We start from the raw sequence: 20,033 nt of genomic DNA on the forward strand, positions 1-20,033 counted from the left end.
CGGGGCCGGGGGCCGCCATGCCGCCGCCGCTGCCCGCCCTGCTGCTCGCCCTCGTCGTCGCCGCCGTGCTCGCCGGGCTGCTGGCGCGGTCAGGGCCTGAGGGGCGGGTTTGGGGGCGTGGGGGAGCCCACGGGGGTGCGGGGAGGGGGGGGGCCGCAGGGGTCATGGAGGGGCCCGCGGGGCTGGCGGTGGGGTGACAGGGGCGTAGGGGGGCCCGCAGGGGTTTGGGGGGGTGACAGGGCCGGGGGGGGGGGGGCCGCGGGGCTGGCAGTGGGGTGTCAGAGTGTTTTGGGGGGGTGACAAGGCTGGCTGGGGTAGTGTCGGGTGGAGGGGCCCCACGGGGGTCATGGGGGGTCCCACGGAGCTGCGTGGCGACTGCCAGGGCTGTGGGGGGACCCACAGGGCTGGGGGTGAGGTGTCGGGGGTCTGGGGAGGGGCAGCAGGGGTTAAAGGGGACAAAGAGGGCTTGGGGAGGTGTCGGGAGTTTGGGGTGGCTTATGGGGCTGGGGGAGAGGTGTCGGGGTGTGGGGGGGGAGCCTGCTGGGGTTTGGGGGGGTCCTAGGGCTGGAGGGGTGGTGTGCAGGGCATGGGGGGGGCTGCAGGGAGGGCCCACAGGGCTGGGTGGGAGGGTGTCAGGAGCTTGGGGGCTTACAGGAGTCCAAGGGACCCCGCAGGGGTGGGCATAGGGTGTCAGGGGGGTGTGGGGGTCAAAGGGGGCCCTCAGTGCTGGGGTGGTGTCTCTGCCCCAGCTTGGGGCACCCATGGCAGCGGGGCCAGGCCCTGGGAGCTGCCATCCAGCTGTGGGTGCTGGAGCTGGTGCTCGAAGGGCAAAGAGGGTCCCCAGCCCCAGCGGGGAGGCTGACCCTGGCCTTCTGCCTGTCCCCGCAGGTGGCTGGTGTGTCGCCTGGCTGTCACCTGGTGCCGGCAGAAGCTTCATGCGGAGCTGAAGATCGGCTCCTTTGGCTTCTTCTGGGCCCAGAACATCAGCCTCAAGTTCCAGCGGGAGCAGCAGACTGTGGTGGGTACCCGGGTGAGGGGCGGTCGCCAGCAGACAAGGGCAGGCCAGGGCGGCTGCGGTCACTTCCAGGCTGGCAGCAAGTCCCTGCAGCCAAGCTCCTGTTGCGCAGCCCCGTAGCTGGTACCAGGCCTTTCCTCCCATGGCCAAACTTGGGGTTTTTGGCTGCTCCCCGCATGATGCCAGGCATTGGGAACAGAGCGGGAATGTTGGGATGAGCATCACAAGGCAGAGCCAGGTTCTTTCTTCTCTGACCTAGCTGTGCGTCCTTGCAGGAGATTGACAACGTCTGGATCTCCAGTAAACTGAGCCGGGAGCTGCCGTACGTACCCCCACCCCAGCTCCCTCCCTGCTCTCTTGGGGGGTCTGTCTCATCCCTGGCCCCACTGTCCGCTGTTCTGCTGCATTTACACCTTTCTGCAATGCCCGTTTCCCCACGGTCTGTGGGGAATTGACTCTGTGTGGGAGTGAATCGCTCTTCTTTGGGGTGGCAGTGTCTTGTGGATGCTCTTGTGCTGGTCCTGCACGTCCTCAGGGCAGGAGGCATCCCTGGCGATGGGGCCGGGTGTGCCACGTGTGAGCTCTTGTAAGAGTTGCCTGTGCTGTTCTTCCACAGGCGCTACTTTGAGCTGTGTTTTGGTGAGGTGCGAATCCGCACGGATCTCCAGAAGGGCCCTGGGTTCCAACTGTCCGTCCCGGAGGCTCCCAGAGAAGCCAATGGAAATGAAAGCAGAGCAGACCTGAGTCTTAAACCCTCCCTGCTGAGGCTCCTTAGCCAGGTGAGACTCCGGTGTGGTGAGAGGCTGTTGCGGGCTGTGCTGCTGTCGGACATCCCTCACAGTAGCACCTTCCCCCCAGCTCTTTTCCATCCACATGGACTCCATCAACATCATGGTTCTGCACGTGGCCACCTCAGAGTCCCTCTGGCACATCCAGGCCAGCAAGACGCGTCTCCTCCTGAATGGTGACGGGAAGAGGTAACGCTCTGCTCGTGTCCTGCTGTGCTCCCCCAGTCTGGCCCTGGGTCCCAGGGCGCAGGGGGCTCCTCCAACCCCAGCCAGGCTCCCTGGTGTTTCACCTCACTCCATCCCACTCAGCAGCATCCCATGTCACCCATGATGTGACACATTAACCTCCTCTGAGACTGGCCTGCTCTCTTTTCCCTTCACGGGAAGCTCAAGTTGTGTGTTTTCCAAATTATGAGTTGCTGTGCTGTGCACGGAGTTAGGGTGTGCTCTGCTTTCGGGAGGACTTGGAGCAGGGACTTGGGGTCCCTGTGTGCCACAGAAGGGGGAGGGCAGGGGCTTGGTTTGGAGACAGCAGGGCCCACAGCCTCCATCTGTTCTCTGCTCTCCCCAGCCTGACCTGCGAGGTGAGCCTGACAAAGGTGAACAGCAAAGTACTCCGGAGCAGCCAGCTGGTGAGTGCTGGGGAAGGGAGAAATTCAACACTTTGGGCCTGGGCCCCGGCTCTTTGAGACACCCAGAGGACCTGTTCCAGCCTGTCCCCGAGGCTGGACAATGTTGCAAGGTTCCTGCAAGGCTCTGGGCCCCATGCTGTGCCCAGCGCTTCACCTACAGCACCCACTCCTGGCCCCGTACAGGATGACACCTGCCTGGCAGAGCTGGCCCTGGCGCTCTCCCTCTCGCTGGAGATCAACAGCAAGCGGCGGCTGGTGGGCGTCAGGCTGCACGTTTGGACTCTGCAGGCAGAGCTGCACGAAGGGCTCTTCTGCAGCCCGCTGCTGCACCGCATCACTGCCGGGGCCCAGCGCAGCAGTGCAGCGGAACAGCCCAGCCCAGGTGAGGGATGGGGACAGGGACAAGCTCTGGGCAGGGGCTGGCAGCCCCCGCACTTGCACTGAAGCCAGAGGGGTTTGGCTGTGCTATCACTGCCGTGCGCTGCAGGGTGTGGGGGTTAGGGCAAGAGCCTTCCAGTGACTCTGTGTGTCCCTCTCCAGGCCCGGGAGAGACCCCGAAGTCCCTGTCTCTGCTGAGCAGGGACACGCTGCAGCTCGTCCCCAGGAGGGTGGAGGTGAAGCTGGAGAACACCAGTGTGGTGCTGTCTATGAACAGCCAGAAGAGGTAAGGAGGCAGGGGGAGGAGGAGGCTGTCCTAGCCCCCATCAGCGCTGGAGACAGGGACTTAGGGACAACTGTGCCATTCCCTGCTTGTCCCCTGCTCTGCCAGACCACAGAGAGTGAGTCCTAGAGCCCACCCCAGTGGGAAGGACTGAGCTTGGCCTGGGGCCGGGCTCTTGGGGAAGGAGGAAGGCATGTAAGCCGGTTCTGCAGTAGAACAGCCTGATGGGATTCTCTGCTGATGGGATGAGAGCACTAGGCTGGGCTGCAGCTGGGCACTGGCTGCTGTCTTTGTCCATGCCAGCGTGCCGGTCAGCTGAGGATGAGGGACAGGGAGACAGAGGACGTGATGCTGCAGTTCCCTTCTGGCAGTGACTCCCTGCTTCTCACAGGCACCTCACCTGGAGCCTGAAGCTGCTGCAGTTTCTATATCAGCGTGAAGAGGAGCAGATCCCACTGCGCAACTTCACGCCCACCTCAGACCTGGACCAAATGAGTGTAGACCTCCAGCTGGAGGGCAAGTAGCCAGCAGGGCCCCTGTGGCACAGGGTTGCCATTGCTGCTCGCGACCACCCCTCACTTCTGCTCCTCTGTCTTTCCAGACGGCCTTCTCCTGTCCCAGAGCCGCCAGCGCATCGTGTGCCTCAACTCCCTGAAGACCAGCGTGCAGGTGAGTGAGTGCTGGGCACGGTCCTGCCACCCGGGGGGGCTGGTTTGGCCTCTGGCATGAGGTTTTTGCCACCCTGCCCTCTCCCTGCTCTAGGTCACAGCCATTGACCTCTCGGCTGCTGTGCTGCTCAATACCTGCATCATCCACTACCGCCACCAAGAGTTTTCACACTGGCTGGGCCTGTTGGCACAGGAATACAGGTGCCAGCCAGTGCCTGTCCCCAGCCAAGGACACAAGGGAAGGTAAACTCGGCCTCAGAGCAGCTGCTGGTATCACAGCTTGTTTCCTCTTGCCTGCCACGCTTTGGCAGGGTGCCCAGGCACCCAGTACCTTCTCTGCCGTGTGCACAGCCCCTGGGATGGGGAGGCTGGTACAGGGGGTGGCAGGCAGTTGGGGGGTCCCTGCAGAGAGGGCGTCCCTCTAGGCCTGCTCCCTGCCAGGCTCCGTGGCACACAGCGCCCCAGTAACAGCCCATCCCTGCTTGTCCCATGCAGGAGCTATCCCCAAATCGTAGCGCCCATCATCCTGTGTGCCTCGCTGTCCAACGTCAATGTGTCAGTGCAGCTGGGGGACACGCCACCCTTCGCCTTGGGCTTCAACTCCATCTCTGCAGGTACGAGCTGGCAGCTGGCACCAGGGTGGCTGCTGGGCCCTTCTTGGGGGTCGGTGGCTGTGCCAGAGAGGCACCAGGATGGGAATGGGGAGACCCATGCCGCCTCTTGTGCTTGCCCATATCTGTGTCTGGCCCCGGGCTGTGGACACCTGCCTGGTTGTGTCTGGGTTGCCCCTGTTCGGGGGCAGCTGAGCAGGCAGCAGCAAGCCCTGCCTGCACTCACCCCCTCCTCTCTGCCTGCAGACTACCAGCACCTGCGGCCACAGAGTGTGCACCAGCGAGTGGTGCTGGCCGTGGACCACCTCTGCTGGCGCGTGGGCAACGACTCGCACATCCAGCGTGCCCCACATCCCCCCAACATGCATGTGTGGGGAGAAGCCCTCATCCTCGACTCCTTCAACCTGCAGGTAATGGATGAGCCGAGGGGGAGAGGGGTGGCTCTCAGAGGGTGGGCTGCCCGTCTGCAACTCCATGCAGGCAGCATGGGGACTTGTGGTGGCATGGGGACATCCTGCAGCCTGAGAGTGATAGTCCTGTTTGTCTTGCAGGGCAGCTACAACCAGCCCCTAGGCATGTCCAGCACGCAATCAGACACGCTCTTCCTGGACTGCACCATCCGGGGACTGCAAGTGGAGTCGTCAGACACCTGCACCGAGTGCCTGGCTAGGGTCCTGCCCCTGTTCTGCCTGCAGCACAGCAGAGCTGAGCTTGCCAAGCAGCCGCCCTCTGCCTCAAGCGAGCCCTGGGGCCTGCTCTGGAAGGTGGATCTGAAGGTGGAGGACGTGAACCTTTTCACACTCTCAGCCCTGGTGGGTAAGTAGCATCCAGGCTGATCCCAGACGGCTGTCCTGGAGCAGGCCCCCAGTCAGAGGAACCTGGCACATCGTGGTGTGCCTCCTCCGTGCCTCCAGCACTGACGTGCCATCTCTCTAGGCGCCCTGGAGCTGCGGCTGGACACGCTGACCGTCCTGGGGAGCGCCGAGAGCTGCACGGTCAGCGTCCAGGGCATGGTGCTGGCCTTGGTGAAGAGCATCACGGAGAAGATGCAGCCATGCTGCAAAGCTCCTGCCATCCCCAACCCAGTGCTCAACCTCTCCATGCTCTCCGTCACCTACCACAGCAGCATCCGCTCCTTGGAGGTTGGTGTGGGCCTCGGGTGTCTGCTTTATCCTGTACTGGTGGGACTGGGATGGATGGGGCAGGGGGAAGATTGACTGGCACCAAAAGGTGCTGGAGAGGAGAACGGGGCTGAGCTGTGCTGGACCGAGCAATGACCTGGTTCCTGCTCGCTCTGTCTGCTGTAGGTGCAGTGCGGAGAGGGGCTGGCAGTGCTGTGGAGCCCGCCCGACCACATGCACTTGTACCATCACACCCTGGCCACGCTGCAGTGCCACGAAGCCTTGCAGAGCGCCCTTGGCCACAGGACACCTCATTCCCTGCCCCCAGAAAGCCCAATGTTCCACCCGGCCACCCCTACTGAGACGCTGGGGCCCCTCCAGCCAGATGGGACCCCCCCCAAAAGACTCCTATCCCTGTCACTGGAGCTGAGCTCTGCCAAGCTCACAGCCTTTGTCTCTGAAGCCAACTACATCAGCCTGGCCGCTGAAAGGACCTCCGTGAGCTGGCACGGCGGTGCCCTGCATGGCTACTGCCCTGAGCTGGCCGCCGGCTTTGATGGACACAGCATTTTCAGCTTCAAGGAGGTGGAGGTGAAGCTGCTGCCAGAGCTGGAGGAGGTCATCTTGCACCGCTGCGCCTTCCCCACCCTGCGCACCCTCCGCAACCGTGGCTGGGCCTTCTCCTTTGCCAGCGTGACCATCGAGTTCCCCTACCAGTACGACTTCTCCCGCACGCTGGATGCCGCCGTGGGGGTGCAGAAGTGGCTGAAAGGTCTGCACCGGCGTGGGCACCCTGCCAGCACGGCGCTTCCCCCCGACCTCCTGCTCAAGGTGACGCACTTCTCCTGGGTCTTCCTGGATGACGTCTTCGAGGTCAAGTTACGAGACAACTACGAGCTGATGAAGGACGAAAGCAAGGAGAGCGCCAAGCGCTTGCAGCTGCTGGACGCCAAGGTGGCCGCGCTGCGCAAGCAACATGGTGAGCTGCTACCTGCCCGCAAGATCGAGGAGCTCTATGCCTCACTGGAGAAGAAGAACATCGAGATCTACATCCAGCGCTCGCGGCGCCTCTATGCCAACACGCCTATGCGGAGGGCCCTCCTCACCTGGACCCTGGCCCACCTGGAGCTGGTGGCCATGGCCGATGAGTCCTTCCATGGCACGGAGCGTGTGTTGGAGCAGATGAGGGACCTGGATAGTGTCAGCCCGTTCCCCTCTGAGGGTCTGGAGATGGTCACCCAGTGGTGCCGCATGATGAAGGGCAGAGTTGGCAGCTTCTTCGGTGAGTTGCTTTGCGTGACGGTGCCCATGGAGGACAACACGGTGGCTGCGTGGCCTGGGCTTCCAGGACAGGGACCTGTTGGCACCACATGATGTGTAACCAAGCAGGGGAAATGATTTTTGGAGGTTCAAGGGAGTGGGAAGGGAGCAGAGATGTGACAGAAGAGCAGCTCCTGCTGTGGCCCAGAGTGGGGGAGTGGGGCAGTGTCCCTTTGCTGCCCCATCTCTCAGCCCTTCCTCCACCCCGCAGTGCGGATCCGTGACTACCCTCGCTACCTCTTTGAGATACGGAACTGGCAGCTCTCGGGCCGGCTGATCGGAGCCGAGCAGTGCGGCCAGGCCTGCTCCCGGCGCCGCCAGGTCCTGAAGCTGGGGCTGCCCTGGGGGGACGCGACGGTGGAGAGGAACATGCCGCCCTTGAAGTTCTACCATGACTTCCATTGTAAGAGCTGGAGGGGCAGAGGGACTCTGTCCCAGGGTGGGGATGGGGCCGTGTGGGACATGCGAAGGGCTGAGCCAATTTCTGTGTCCCCAGCTGAGATCTCCCAGTACACCATCGTGTGGGGGCCCTGCTGGGACCCGGCCTGGACCCTGATCGGCCAGTGCGTGGATCTCCTCACCAAGCCCTCAGAGGACCCCAGTGCCCCGTTGCCCTGGTGGGACAAGAGCCGTCTTCTCTTCCATGGGGACTGGCACATGGACATCGAACAGGCCAACCTGCACCAGCTGGCCACTGAGGTGAGTGCCACCGGTGTAGGGAGCAGAGCGCAGTGTGGGGCTGGCTCACATCTGCCTCTCCCCACGCTTGTCCTTGCAGGACCCCTACAACACCACGGAGAACATGCACTGGGAGTGGAGCCACCTCTCTTTTCACTGGAAGCCTGGGCAGTTCATCTTCAAGGGCAACCTGGACATCAACGTCCGGACAGCCTCCAAGTGAGCATGGGCCCGGGAGCGTGGGGGCTGCCACCAGTGCCGGGGGGTAACCGGGGTCTCTTTTTCCCCATTCAGATATGACGACTGCTGCTTCCTGCACCTGCCTGACCTGTGCATGACGCTGGACCTGCAGTGGCTGTGCCATGGGAACCCCCACGACCACCATGGTGTGGTGCTGCGCTCCCCTGAGTTCCTGCCCGAGGTGCCGGTGGGGCAGCAGTACGACTCCTACCGTGCCTTCCGCTCCGAGAACCTCAACCTCTCCATCCGGATGGACCTGACGCGGCCCAGTGAGGGTGGGTGACAGCGCCCTGGGGATCCCTCGGGGGTGAGGGGGATGGGGCAGGGCTTGCTGGTTTTAGCGATCCTTATCGGTCCTGGGTTGGGTGCTGCCATGTCCCTGCCCCATGGTGCTGGCTGATGGTGGGTTTATTCTCAGAGCACTCCCAGCCCCGGATCCTGCTCTACAGCAGCACCCTCCGCTGGATGCAGAACTTTTGGGCCACGTGGACCAGCGTGACGCGCCCCATCTGCCGCGGGAAGCTCTTCAACAACATGAAACCCAGTAAGAAGAAGCTGGGGCAGCATTACAAGCAGCTCTCTTACACTGCGCTCTTTCCCCGGCTGCAGGCAAGTCCTGGGGGTAGGGGTCTGGTGTTACCTCCCCGTTCTGCCTGTGCTGGGCTCTCAGCTTCTGCTTTCTGCTCCCTCGCAGGTGCATTACTGGGCCTCCTTTGCCCAGCAGCGGGGGATCCAGGTGGAGTGCTGCCAGGGGCACATCTTCACTCGCGGCACCCAGCGGCTCATCCCACAAGGTGAGCGGGGGCCCTGCCAGCAGCGCTTCCGGGCAGGGCAGGACCCCAGCTGACCTCTCTCCCTGTCTCCCAGCCGGCACAGTGATGCGACGCCTGATTTCGGAGTGGAGCATCACGCAGATGGTGAGCGACCTGAGCCAGGTCACCGTGCATCTCATGGCCTCCACTTGCGACGAGAACGCCGACCACCGTCTCGACACCCTGGTGAAGAAAACCCACCTGCTGAGCCTGTCCTCCCTCACCTACCAGAGGCACAGCAACCGCATGGCTGAGGAGGTACCACCGCAAACACACCGGGCACGGCAGGTGTAACCCAGGCTGCGCTGGCCTGATGGCATCCCCCTGGGACAAGGGGATCTTGGTCTTTGGGTGCAATGAGGGAGGGATTTGGCTGGAGATGAGACAGACCTGCAGGGCCTCTGATCACCTGAGCGCCTGGCCAAAGGGATGCCTTGTTCCAGCCACAGCATCCCTGGTATGGGTCCCTGCTGTGGGGCTCTGGGGTGGTCCCCCGGGCTCTGGTCCCCATGCCCTGCCTGCGGGGACTGGCAGGGGTCCCACCCGCCCTGTGTGAAGCCCGTGGACAGGGACTGCGGGTGGCTTTGCCACGCTGAGGCTCTGACCCTCTGTGCCCAGGAGCTGCCCCTGCGGGATGGAGACGATGGTTTCCACACGCACCAGCTGCACCTCGTGGACCTGCGGGCGTCCTGGACCACCACCAACCGGGACATCGCCTTCGGCCTCTACGACGGCTATAAGAAAGCGGCTGTGCTCAAGCGCAACCTGTCCACCGAGGCCCTGAAAGGGCTCAAGATTGACACGCAGCTGCAAGCCAAAAAGCTGAAGCGGGGCCCACTCTCTGCTCACTCCGCCCCTGCCAGAGTGACCGCTCCCATCATCAGCGGACGTCCCGAGAGAGCCTCCTCGGGGGGTGAGCACGGCAGGGAGAGTAGCAATGGGAAACCCAAAGCCGTGCCTGCCTTCACCCCGTTGCCCCCAGCCAGCCCCCCACAGCCTCGCGCTGACCCTTTCTCCTTCCCCAGGAGCCTACATGCTGCAGAAGCTCATTGAGGAGACAGACAAGTTTGTGGTCTTCACGGAGGAGGAATCGGGGGCTAGCGAGCAGCTGTGCGGCATCGCCGCCTGCCAAACCGACGACATCTACAACCGCAACTGCCTCATCGAGCTGGTCAACTGCCAGGTACCTGCCCTTGGCCAGCCTGCCTTGTCCCCACGCTCTCCGCTTCCCACGACCTTGCCGTGAGAGGGGCCGTGCCTGGCCCAGAGGGGCTCGTCTGACCCCTAGGGTCTCTCCCCCCGCAGATGGTGCTGCGCGGTGCAGAGACAGAGGGCTGCGTGATTGTGTCCGCCGCGAAGGCCCAGCTGCTGCAGTGCCAGCACCACCCCGCCTGGTATGGGGACACGCTGAAGCAGAAGACGTCCTGGACCTGCTTGCTGGATGGCATGCAGTACTTTGCCACGACGGAGAGCGGCCCCACCGAGCGGGAGCACGGGCAGCTCTGGCTGGAGGTGAGCAGCTCGGGGAGGCTGTGATGGGTGAGTTGCGTGGGGAACGGGCAGCGCTGCCGGTGCCCTGGCCAAGGCAGGGAGAGCAGGGACGGCCAGCGGTGCCTCCTTGTGTCCCCAGGTGAAAAATATTGAGGAGCATCGGCAACGGAGCCTGGACTCGGTGCAGGAGCTGATGGAGAGTGGGCAGGCGGTGGGGGGCATGGTCAGCACCACCACAGGTACTGCCTGCAGAGCTGGCTGCTGTGCCTACCCTGATCCCACTCACCTGTGACCCCAAGGCCAGTGAAGCTGAGCACGCCTGGCCTGTCCCTGGGTGGCTTCAGGAGCTGGCTGATGCTCTGAGCCCTGCGCTGTGGGGTCCCCAACGTGCCAGGACATGGTGCTCTGACTGTGGTCCCCCTGCCTGTCCCCAGACTGGAACCAGCCCTCAGAAGCCCAGCAGACCCAGCAGGTGCAGAGGATTATCTCTCGCTGCAGCTGCCGCATGTACTATATCAGCTACAGCCATGACATTGACCCTGAGCTGGCTACGCAGATAAAGCCCCCCGAGACTCCTGCCAACCAGGAGAAGGAGGATCTGCTGAAGAAGCAGGAGGGTGGGTACATCCAGGCAGCGTGTCTCAGGGCGTAGAGCTCTGGGCTGACCCACAGGTGCTGGCTAAGTCCCAGGGATGGTCTGTCTTGGCCCTGCTGAGATCAGAGGGGCGCATACAAGACCGGTCCCCAGCCATGTGGCAGTGCACCAGATGATGCTGGACATGCCGTGCCTGCCGGAGCCAGCGTAACCACCTCGGCTCATTCCCCATCCCTCTCCATCTCTGGCTGGCCCCACATGCCTCCCATTTCTGGCCATGCTGAGGCCCCACTTGCCCTTGCGTGTCCCTGCAGGAGCTGTGGACACGTTCACACTGATCCACCATGACCTGGAGATCTCCACCAACCCCGCGCAGTATGCCATGATCCTTGACATAGTCAACAACCTGCTGCTGCATGTGGAGCCCAAACGCAAGGTACCCATGAGGCTTCAGGTCAGCATGTCATTCGCTGCACCCAGGGCAATCCTAACCTTCCTGTATCCTTGTGTCCAGGAGCACAGCGAGAAGAAACAACGGGTGCGCTTCCAGCTGGAAATCTCCAGCAACCCCGAGGAGCAGCGCAGCAGTATCCTACACCTGCAAGAGGCCGTGAGGCAGCACGTCGCCCAGATCCGGCAGCTGGAGAAGCAGATGTACTCCAACGTGAAGGTGAGCCCGCATCCCGGCAGGGCCTGGCTCCCTGGGGTCCCTGCTCTGGGGCAGAGGGTGCTGAGGGTTGTCTGTCCTTCAGTCCCTGCAGGATGACAGCAAAAACGAGAGCCTGCTTGACCTCAACCACAGGCTGCAACAGCAGCTGAGCCAGGAGAAAGCTGACCTGCAGCTGGAGAGCGAGGAGCTGAACATACTGATCAGGTAGGGGCCATCTCTGGCTTCCCCAGCATTGTGTCCCCCTTACTCCAGGGCTCCCACATCCCAGCGCTCCCCTCTCTGCTGCAGGTGCTTCAAGGACTTCCAGCTACAGCGAGCCAACAAGATGGAGCTGCGAAAGCAGCCAGAAGACGTGAGCGTGGCGCGGCGGACCGAGTTCTACTTCGCCCAGGCACGCTGGCGCCTGACCGAGGAGGACGGGCAGCTGGGCATAGCCGAGCTGGAGCTCCAGCGCTTCCTCTACAGCAAGGTACCGAGCCGGCTGGTGGCACCCACAGCCCCCTGAGACGGGGCCCGGGCTGTGCGGGGCTGTGATGGGTCTGTGTGCGCAGGTCAACAAGTCTGACGACACGGCCGAGCATCTGCTGGAACTGGGCTGGGTCACGATGAACAACCTCCTGCCCAATGCTGTGTACAAGGCAAGCAGCAGCCTCGGGAAGCAGCCCCGCACCCTGGGGACCCACGGGTGGCCTGGCCAGGGTGGCCTGTCCTCACCCCACCCACCCATTTCACTGCAGGTGGTGCTGCGTCCCCAGAGCTCCTGCCAGTCTGGCCGGCAGCTGGCACTGAGGATCTTCAGCAAGGTCCGGCCACCCGTGGGAGGCATCTCCATCAAGGAGCACTTCGAGGTGCTGGGGCGGGGCTGGGAGGTGGCAGGGTCCCCACGGGGCATGAGCAACGTGTGCCCCGCTCTGACGTCCCTCTCTCCCCACAGGTGAACGTGGTACCCCTCACCATCCAGCTCACCCACCAGTTCTTCCACAGGATGATGGGTTTCTTCTTCCCCGGCCGCAACGTGGAGGAGGAGGAGGTGGGGGATGAGGAAGACAAGTCCAAGCTGGTGACGACAGGTGAGAGGCTGACGGTCACCCTCCTCCCTGGCACCCGAGCAATGTCCATGAGCAGCTCTGGCTGCGTGTCCAGGGTATGTGGGCAGCTGCTGGTGGGCCACACATCAAGGAACAGGGACTCGTGGTCTCCCCTGTGGGTGGGAAGCCGGTGGAGAGAGCAGCGAAGCTGGGAGGGGTCTGGGTGACGGCCAACCCCCAGCCAGACACCAGACACCGCTTCCCACCCTGTTTGTCCCAGGGATTCCTGTGGGGAAGCCGCGGCAGCTGATCGTGGCCGATGACTCGCTGGGCCCAGGGAAGGGAGTCGCTCAGGGACTGAATCGGACGTCAGGGGTCAGAAGATCATTCCGAAAAGCACCTGAGGTACCTGCTGCTGCCTTGAGGGGGAAATCTGGGAGAGCCCTGCTGTGGAGCCAGCCTGTCTTCCCTGGGCTGCAGGGCTGGGCAGCCATGTCCTCCCCCGCTTGCCTGTCCGTCTTCTCCTGCTCCCTCCCACCATGAGGATTTGCATCCTTTACAACCAAGCACCTGCACACTTGGTGTGATCCCTGCAGCATCTCATTTTCCTAACACCATGCCAGGGCAGCTCTCACCTCTCCCCAGTGAAGCAATGCCGTGGCCTAGTGCCCAGCTGTCCCTTCCCCGCTGGTTCCTGGCTGCGTCCCCTCTCCTTCCCTTCTGCTCATGGCTCCTGCTCTGTCCCCAGCATCCCGTGGATGACATCGACAAGATGAAGGAGCGCGCAGCCATGAACAACTCCTTCATCTACATCAAGATCCCGCAGGTGCCGCTCTGCGTCAGCTACAAGGTGCGGGGCCGGCAGGACGGGGTGTGCTGGGGAGGGGACACAGCCCCTCTGGCTGCGGGGTGACCTGGGGCATTGTCCCACGCTGCCTGACCCCCGTGTCACCCAGGGCGAGAAGAACAGTGTGGACTGGGGCGACCTGAACCTGGTGCTGCCATGCCTGGAGTACCACAACAACACGTGGACGTGGCTGGACTTCGCCATGGCGGTGAAGAGGGACAGCCGCAAAGCCTTGGTGGCACAGGTACGTGGGTCCCCATCCCGCGGTGCCTCCTTCCGCTCGCAGGGAGGCTGCTGGAGCCGCTCTGCCCGGGACGGAGGTGGTAACCCCACCGCGGGCGGCAGGTTCTCCGGAGCGGGAAGCAGCCGCGCTGGCTCAGCAGCTTGGCCTCTCACCCACGCCGAGGGGCCTGGGTGTGGCCATGGGGTGCTGAGCCCCCTAAATCCTGGGCCAGGTTATCAAAGAGAAGCTACGCCTGAAGCCGGCGGCAGGCGCAGAGGCCCGGGGGAAGCTGGAGAACAAATCGGACGGGACCATCCAGCAGCAGGAGGAGGACGAGAAGGCGCGTCTGCTCATCGGGCTGAGCGTGGGTGAGAAGAACCCCAGCAAGAAGTCGATCTTCGGCAGGCGCAAATGATGGCAGCACCCGGCAGGCCGGGAAGGGACTGGGGCACCCTGTGCTCCCCGCTCCGGAGGGGCACCCCTATGGCGGGGGGGCCGCGCTGCTCGACGCGGCGATGCCCGAGGCGGGGGTTAGCCACGTGCAGGCCCCCGGCAGCCCTGTCGCTGCGGGGCAGGGGTGCGGCAGCACAGGGACGTGGGGCGCAGCGTGCTCTGGGGCCTCTTCGTGGGGCGCAGCCGCCCCTGCCAAGGGCTCCCACGAGCTTCCCCCCTCCCTGCTGTGCGGGTGCCGGGCCCGGTCCCGGGGCCCGGTGAAGCAGCAGGATCGCTCCAGGCTGGGAGAAAGGGGAACGGGAGAGAGTTTAAATAAAGAGTTTTTAATTTGGAACAGTTTGGGGCCAGCAGCTCGTTACTCGCCTCCCCGTTCACGCCGCAGCGCTGTGCTCAGCGCCGTCCCCCCTCTCAGCTCAGCAGCACCCCACCCGGTGCCACTTAACCCCCCTGCCCTTCCCCGGGGGTTGCTCGGGGCACCCACTCTGGGGGCTCGGGGCTCCCTTGCAGCATCTGCATCACCGGGGGCTCAGCCCTTGTGCTCGTCCCTCTCCGGTCTCCTCCGTGAGCCCTGTGGTGCTGGGGGCCGTGCCGGAGCTCAGCGGGGGCTGCAGGTACCCCACTGGCTGCCCCGGGGCGGGGGGGCCTGCGGCAAGCGGGGCGCAAAGGGAGGATGAGTGGTCGAAGGGGGAGACCCCCAAAGCGTGCGGAGGGAGGGGGGGGGGGCTGGAGGGTGTGCCTTGCCCAGAAGCGGGGGGGGGGATCAGTCACGGGTGGGTGTCCCTGGGTGCGCACCCGTTGCAAGGGGGCAGCGGGGTGTCCCGGGGTGCGCAGCCGGTGCGAGGGGGCAGCCCCGGTGCCCGGCCCCGGGGCGGGGGGTGGTCGCGCCCGGGCGGGGCGGGGCGGGGCGGGGCGGCGGGGTTATGTAAAGCGGCGGATTACCGGGGCCCGGGCCCGGGGCGCGGCCGGGCGGCGCCGCGATGGGAGCAACGAGCAGCGGCCCCGGCCCGGCCCCGGGGCGGCCCCCCCAGGTGCGTGCGGCGGCCCCGGGGTTCCCCCGGGCACCCCCCGCCCCGGGGTCCCCCCGCTGACGCTGTCCCCGGTTCACGCAGGGCCGCGCCGTGGGGTCGTGGGTGCGGGCGCTGCTGGGCCGCCCCGGACCGGTACCGGGGTCGGGGGTCGCCCTGGCCCCGGGGGGCCCCGCCGAGGAGCCGCCGCTGCCCGGGTGGCCGCTGCCGCAGCTCGTCTCCCTCTTCCTGCCGGAGTTCCCCGTCCGCCCCTCCGCCCGCCAGCAGCAGCTCAAGGTGCCGTCCCGGGGCCCCCACCCTCCTAACGGGGTCCCGGTGCATCCTAACGGGGTCCCCGACCATCCCGCCCCGGCAGCCCCCGAGCGCCCTAACGTGTCCTCTCGCACCCCATTGCCGGGTCCCTGCACGCCCTACCGGGGTCCCTGCATGTCCTACCGGCGTCCCCCCAGCACCCCGTGCATCCCCCCGCGGTCCCTGAGCGTCCCCCCGCGCCGTCCGTGCATCCCGTGCCGCCATCCCGGGATCGCCGACTGTCTTACCGGCTCTCCTCGCACGCCGTGCCGCATCCCTGTGCATCCTCCCGGCGTCCCCGGCCGTCCCACCGGGTCCCTTTCTACTCCCGCCGTGTCCTCGTGCCCTGTGTCGAGTCTCTGTGCGTCCTACTGGGGTCCCTCTGCACCCTAATGGGGTCCCCATGTGTCCTACTGGGGTCCCGTGCATCCCGCTGGCATCCACAGCTGCCGTGCTGGGGTCTCCATGTCCCTGTCTTCCATCCCCATGTGCCCCATACTGGGTTCCCATGTGTCCCATTGGGGTCCCTATCGGGTCCTCGGGGACCCTATGTGTCCCCACTGCCTGCCTTGGGTGCCGTCTGCCACCTCACACAGGACCCCACACCCTGCCCCATCCCGAGCACATCTCTGTGGGGTGCTCAGGCTCTGCTCCCCCCCACCCCCCCCAGATCCTGGGCTTCGTGGCCAAAGGCTCCTTCGGGACCATCCTCAAAGTGCTGGACTGCGGGCGGGAGAAGGTCTGCGCCGTGAAGGTGGGTGCTGCCCCCGGGGCCCGTGGGTGCTCCCGCCTGCCCCCGGCCCCTCCTGACAGCCCCCCCCCCCAGGTCATGCCCAAAGTGGAGGTGCTGCGCCGCGACACCCTCAAGCAGTGCAAGGAAGAAGTCAGCATCCAGGTTAGGGGGGGGTCCAGGGGGGACCCGGCCCATGGCGGGGTGCGGGGCGGCCGTGGGGATGGCAGGAGGTCGCTGGGGCTGCAGAGGGAGGGTGGCAGGAGCAAGGGCCTTGGCCCCCCGGCCGCTCACCCTCTCTGCTTTGTGTCCCCAGAGACAGGTCAGGCACCCGTTTGTCCACGGGCTGGGGGACAGCTGGCAGGGCCAGCGCCACCTCTTCATCAGTGAGTGACCATCTGCCCGTGGGCTCGCCTCGGCCCCCCCACCCGCGCACGTGTCCCCGCCGCCTGCACACGTGTCCCTGCACACGCGCACGCTCCCCCTGCGCTGCCCTGCGGGGATCCAGGCGCTCGGCTGCCAGCTCCCACCCCGCACCCACCGTGGGGAGGGGGACACAGGGATGGGGACGAGCCGTGGCGGGGCAGGGACCAGCGCGGGGGTGAACGAGGGGCCCCAACCCTGGTGCCTGCCTGGTCCCGGTGGCTCTGATGGCCATGCCGCCTCAGTGCCCGTGTAGCGTGTGCGATCCCCAGTGCGACCCCGGGGACCATGTCACTTTGGTAGCCATGTGGCCACGGTGCCTGTGCCACCTTGGAGTTCACGTGGCCCTGGTGCTTATGTGTTCCCAGTGCCCACAGGGCTCTGGTGCCCATGGCACTGTGGTACATGGCCCCAATACTCGCATGTTCCCAGTGCCCTGGGCTGTGGTGCCCACGTCACCTTGGTCTTGGTGCCCATATTGATGCTTGTGCCACCTTGGTGCCAGTGCGGTCCTGGGGCTTGTGCCACCTCGCTGCCTGTACAGCCCTGGTGCTGTCATAACCTCGGTGCATGGCCCCAGTGACCCGCCTGGCCCCCTGTGCCCATGCCACCCCGGTGCCTGTGCCCCTCACGCCAGCCCGGCCCCGTGGCGCAGCCCGTCGGTAAGGCCCGTCGCCCGTCCCGGCAGTGTGCACCTACTGCAGCACCGGAGACCTGCACGCGCTGTGGCGTGCCGCCGAGCGCTTCGCCGAGGCCACCGTCCGCCTGTTCGCCGCCGAGCTGGTGCTGGTGCTGGGTGAGTGGCCTGCCATGCCAGGGGACAGCCACCACCGTCCCCACTGCTGGGGACCTGCAGGCAGGGCCAGCTATCCCCAGCCCCGGGGGTGGGCAGCAGCCTGCCGGGTGCCATGGGGGTGGCAGGGGGCACCATGCCGGGAGGGGACCCGCCATTCTGACAGCTCCGTCTTCTTCCCAGTGTATCTCCACGACCTGGGCATCGTGCACAGAGACGTGAAGGTGGGTGGCAGCAGGGCTGGGGGGGGCTGGAGGATGGGGTGGGGGGGTCTCTGAACCCCCCGGCATGGAGAGGCCACCCCAGCCCCTGTCTTGTTTCAGATGGAGAACATTCTCCTGGATGAGAGAGGTAAGAGTCTGGTGGCACCAGTGTTGGGGACACCCTGTCTGTGGGGACACCACATCCATGGGTCCCCACGCGGTCTCTTGGCCCACAGGACACCTCAAGCTCACCGACTTCGGCCTCTCCCGGCACCTGCGTTGGGGCGAGCGAGCCCACACCATCTGCGGCACCCTGCAGTACATGGGTAAGGGGGCAGCGAGGGGCTGCGGTGGGGGGGCACAGCCCCCCAGGCACTCACCCGCTCATCCCCACAGCCCCGGAGGTGCTGAGCGGGGGGCCCTACAGCCACACAGCCGACTGGTGGTCCCTGGGAGTCCTGCTCTTTGCCCTGGCCAGTGGGGAGGTGAGGACCAGAGGGTGGGGGGGATAGGGGCCCCCCATGGAGCCCCTAAATCCGCTTCCTGCCCCCCCCAGTTCCCCGTGGCACCGGCGGAGGACCATGTGGCCATGCTGGAGCGCGTCAAGCAGAGCACCTACGAGAGCCCGCCTGCGCTCAGCCCCACGCTGGCCCGGCTGCTCGCTGAGGTAACCCTCCTGCCCAGATCTTGGGGTCCCCGCTGGCCCCCCAGGCTGGATGCTGGGGTCCCCACCGCTCACTGTCCTGCCTCCATCCCCAGCTGCTGTGCCACAACCCCCTGCACCGCCTGCGCTACCTCCACCACTTCCAGGGCCACCCTTTCTTCCGTGGGGTGGCCTTCGACGCCGACCTGCTGCAGAAGGACCCGGTGGCCGTGGCGGTGGCCCCGCGTCCCCTTGAGCAGCCCCCGCCTGACCCTGCCACCTTCGCCGACTTTGACTGCGACCTCACTGCCCCCCCGGGCCGGCCCTGGCCTGGCTGAGCCGCCATGGCCGGGACCCCCGGCATCGCTCAGGGACATCCCCCCCACCCCGGCAGCGGGTCGGACCCTGCTGGGCCAGGTCCCCCTTACCCCAACTCTGTACCTCTCCCCGCGGGAGCAATAAACCCCAGAGCCGCGGGCACCGCTGCGGGTGCTGCCGTGACTCCGGGACCCCCGGGGAAGAGCGGGACCCCGGGGGGTGTGCGGGGCTGGGTCCCCTCTCTCCTGGGGCAGGGCTCGGGGCAGGTCTGGGGGGCCGCGCGGGGCTGGCTCCCCCAGGACAGGCGCCGGGGAGGCCCCGGGGGAGAGCTGGGCCCGGGCCCATCCCCGTTCCCCCGGCCAAGGGCTGCGCGCCCCCGGTACCGGCCCCCGGTGCTCGGCGCTGCGCAGCGCTTCCCCGCGGGGGGCGTGACCTCGCCCCTAATCCCCGCCCACTTCCCCGCCCACCGCCCGGCATAGCCCCGCCTCTAACAACGTCCCCGGCGGCGTGACGCGTGCGCGGAGCAGCCAATCAGAGCGGCGCGTGGTTTTCAAACGGGCGGCGGCGGCAGCGCGCGGGGAGCGGCGGGACCGGAGCGGAGCCGAGCCGGGAGCGGTGCTATGCGGGCTGCCCAGACCCCCGCCGTGAGTGCGGGGCCGGGGGCTCGGCACGGGACAGGCGGGGGGGGCACCGGTTTGGGCGTCCCGGTAGGGAGAGCCCCGGGGGTGCGGGGTGTCCCGGCGGGGCGGCCCTGACCCTGCGGGGCTGCCCGGAGGTGGCTGGGGGGGGTGGCGGGTCTGGTGCAGGCCGGAGCCCTCCCGGTATGTGTGCGGGGGTGTGTGTGTGTGTGTGTGCGTGCGCTGCCGGTGGAGCCGCCGGTGACCCCCGGTCCCCGTTCCGCGCCCCCCCCCCCCCCCCCCCCCCCCCCGCCTCCAGGCGCAGCAGCGGCCCCGGCGCGCCCCGCTGCAGGAGCTGCGGCTGCAACCGGGCGCCGAGCGCACCAGCCTCACCCCGCTGCTTCTCCGCCTGCGGCTCAAGGTCGGTGCGGGCCGGGGCGGGGGGCGGCTGGGGAGGGGCTGGGGGAACAGGAATGGGTGCTGGGGTGTACTGGAACTGGGGATACTGGGGGGTGGGGTAGCGGGGTAGTGGGGGACAGGTATATCTACTGGGGTGGGGGGAATGGGGAGACTGGGGGAAACGGCTATGGGGTGCTGGGGAGAAGGGCAGGGCAGCCCTGACCCCCCTTACCTGCCCCAAAATGTCCTGTAGGACCATGACTGTGCCACCCCAGTGTCCTGCACCCGGGGCCCCCCCAGCAGCGTCACCTCAGTGCCCCGCACCCCAGGACCCCCCAGAAGTGCTGTCCTGCTCCCCCCCAGCAGCACCACCCTAGTGCCTTGCACCCTGGGGCTCCCCAGCAGCACCATCCCAGAGCCCCCTGGGACTCCCACCTTGGGGCCCAGCACCTCAGAGACCCCCGGGAGTCCTACACTGAAGCCTGGTGCCCCAGAGCCCCCCAGCAGCACCAGCCTGGAGCCCCCTGGCAGTTCCACCCCAGGGCCCAGCACCCTGGAGCCCTCCAGCAGCCCTATGCCAGCCCCCCTCTGCAGCCCCATCCAGGGGCCCAGCACCCCAAAGTCCCCCAGCAGCCCTGTGGCAGCCCCCCTGTGCAGCCCTGTCCCGGGGTCCAGCACCTCAGACTTCCCTGGCAGCACCATGCCAGCCCCCCTGTGCAGCCCAGTCCGAGGACCCTG

General features: G+C 66.2%; 2 protein-coding genes across 3 annotated transcripts; both read left to right on the plus strand.

Annotated features, from left to right (window-relative positions):
• The first annotated feature begins 59 nt into the window (after positions 1-59).
• BLTP2 (bridge-like lipid transfer protein family member 2) lies at positions 60-13,856 on the plus strand. Of its 2 annotated transcripts, none has more exons than XM_075719581.1 (39): positions 60-88; positions 889-1,018; positions 1,291-1,337; positions 1,632-1,794; positions 1,874-1,992; positions 2,375-2,435; positions 2,619-2,817; positions 2,976-3,099; positions 3,488-3,612; positions 3,698-3,765; positions 3,859-4,007; positions 4,260-4,378; positions 4,622-4,785; positions 4,927-5,191; positions 5,312-5,517; positions 5,683-6,778; positions 7,028-7,219; positions 7,313-7,515; positions 7,595-7,713; positions 7,789-8,009; positions 8,153-8,343; positions 8,429-8,528; positions 8,602-8,804; positions 9,165-9,459; positions 9,572-9,729; positions 9,852-10,058; positions 10,177-10,276; positions 10,472-10,654; positions 10,947-11,068; positions 11,147-11,302; positions 11,385-11,506; positions 11,591-11,771; positions 11,854-11,940; positions 12,040-12,150; positions 12,237-12,372; positions 12,611-12,735; positions 13,079-13,180; positions 13,287-13,421; positions 13,633-13,856. In XM_075719581.1, exons 5-39 carry the CDS (start codon positions 1,889-1,891, stop codon positions 13,813-13,815), a joined length of 6,312 nt encoding a protein of 2,103 aa, XP_075575696.1. In that variant the 5' UTR covers positions 60-88; positions 889-1,018; positions 1,291-1,337; positions 1,632-1,794; positions 1,874-1,888; the 3' UTR covers positions 13,816-13,856. The 2 variants fall into 2 exon arrangements, with proteins under 2 accessions (XP_075575696.1, XP_075575697.1); XM_075719582.1 differs by having other exon boundaries at positions 2,619-2,766; positions 4,263-4,378.
• A 974-nt stretch (positions 13,857-14,830) lies between these two features.
• RSKR (ribosomal protein S6 kinase related) lies at positions 14,831-18,299 on the plus strand. Its single transcript, XM_075720237.1, has 12 exons — positions 14,831-14,881; positions 14,963-15,154; positions 15,840-15,923; positions 15,996-16,064; positions 16,216-16,285; positions 17,011-17,118; positions 17,299-17,339; positions 17,439-17,466; positions 17,555-17,644; positions 17,715-17,803; positions 17,875-17,985; positions 18,078-18,299. Exons 1-12 carry the CDS (start codon positions 14,831-14,833, stop codon positions 18,297-18,299), a joined length of 1,155 nt encoding a protein of 384 aa, XP_075576352.1.
• Positions 18,300-20,033: the final 1,734 nt, after the last annotated feature.

Source organism: Pelecanus crispus, chromosome 12 (genome assembly GCF_030463565.1).
Source record: "Pelecanus crispus isolate bPelCri1 chromosome 12, bPelCri1.pri, whole genome shotgun sequence".
In the NCBI taxonomy this organism is placed as follows: domain Eukaryota; kingdom Metazoa; phylum Chordata; class Aves; order Pelecaniformes; family Pelecanidae; genus Pelecanus; species Pelecanus crispus.

Excerpts from the sequence above, each read along its gene's own strand:
- BLTP2 (XM_075719581.1), top strand. The coding sequence starts at position 1,889 with ATGGACTCCATCAACATCATGGTTCTGCACGTGGCCACCTCAGAGTCC. Across the intron at positions 9,460-9,571 it reads CGAGAGAGCCTCCTCGGGGG|GAGCCTACATGCTGCAGAAG; the intron begins GTGAGCACGGCA and ends CTCCTTCCCCAG. Across the intron at positions 11,941-12,039 it reads TGCCCAATGCTGTGTACAAG|GTGGTGCTGCGTCCCCAGAG; the intron begins GCAAGCAGCAGC and ends ATTTCACTGCAG.
- RSKR (XM_075720237.1), top strand. The coding sequence starts at position 14,831 with ATGGGAGCAACGAGCAGCGGCCCCGGCCCGGCCCCGGGGCGGCCCCCC. Across the intron at positions 14,882-14,962 it reads CCCCGGGGCGGCCCCCCCAG|GGCCGCGCCGTGGGGTCGTG; the intron begins GTGCGTGCGGCG and ends CGGTTCACGCAG. Across the intron at positions 17,119-17,298 it reads CGAGCTGGTGCTGGTGCTGG|TGTATCTCCACGACCTGGGC; the intron begins GTGAGTGGCCTG and ends TCTTCTTCCCAG.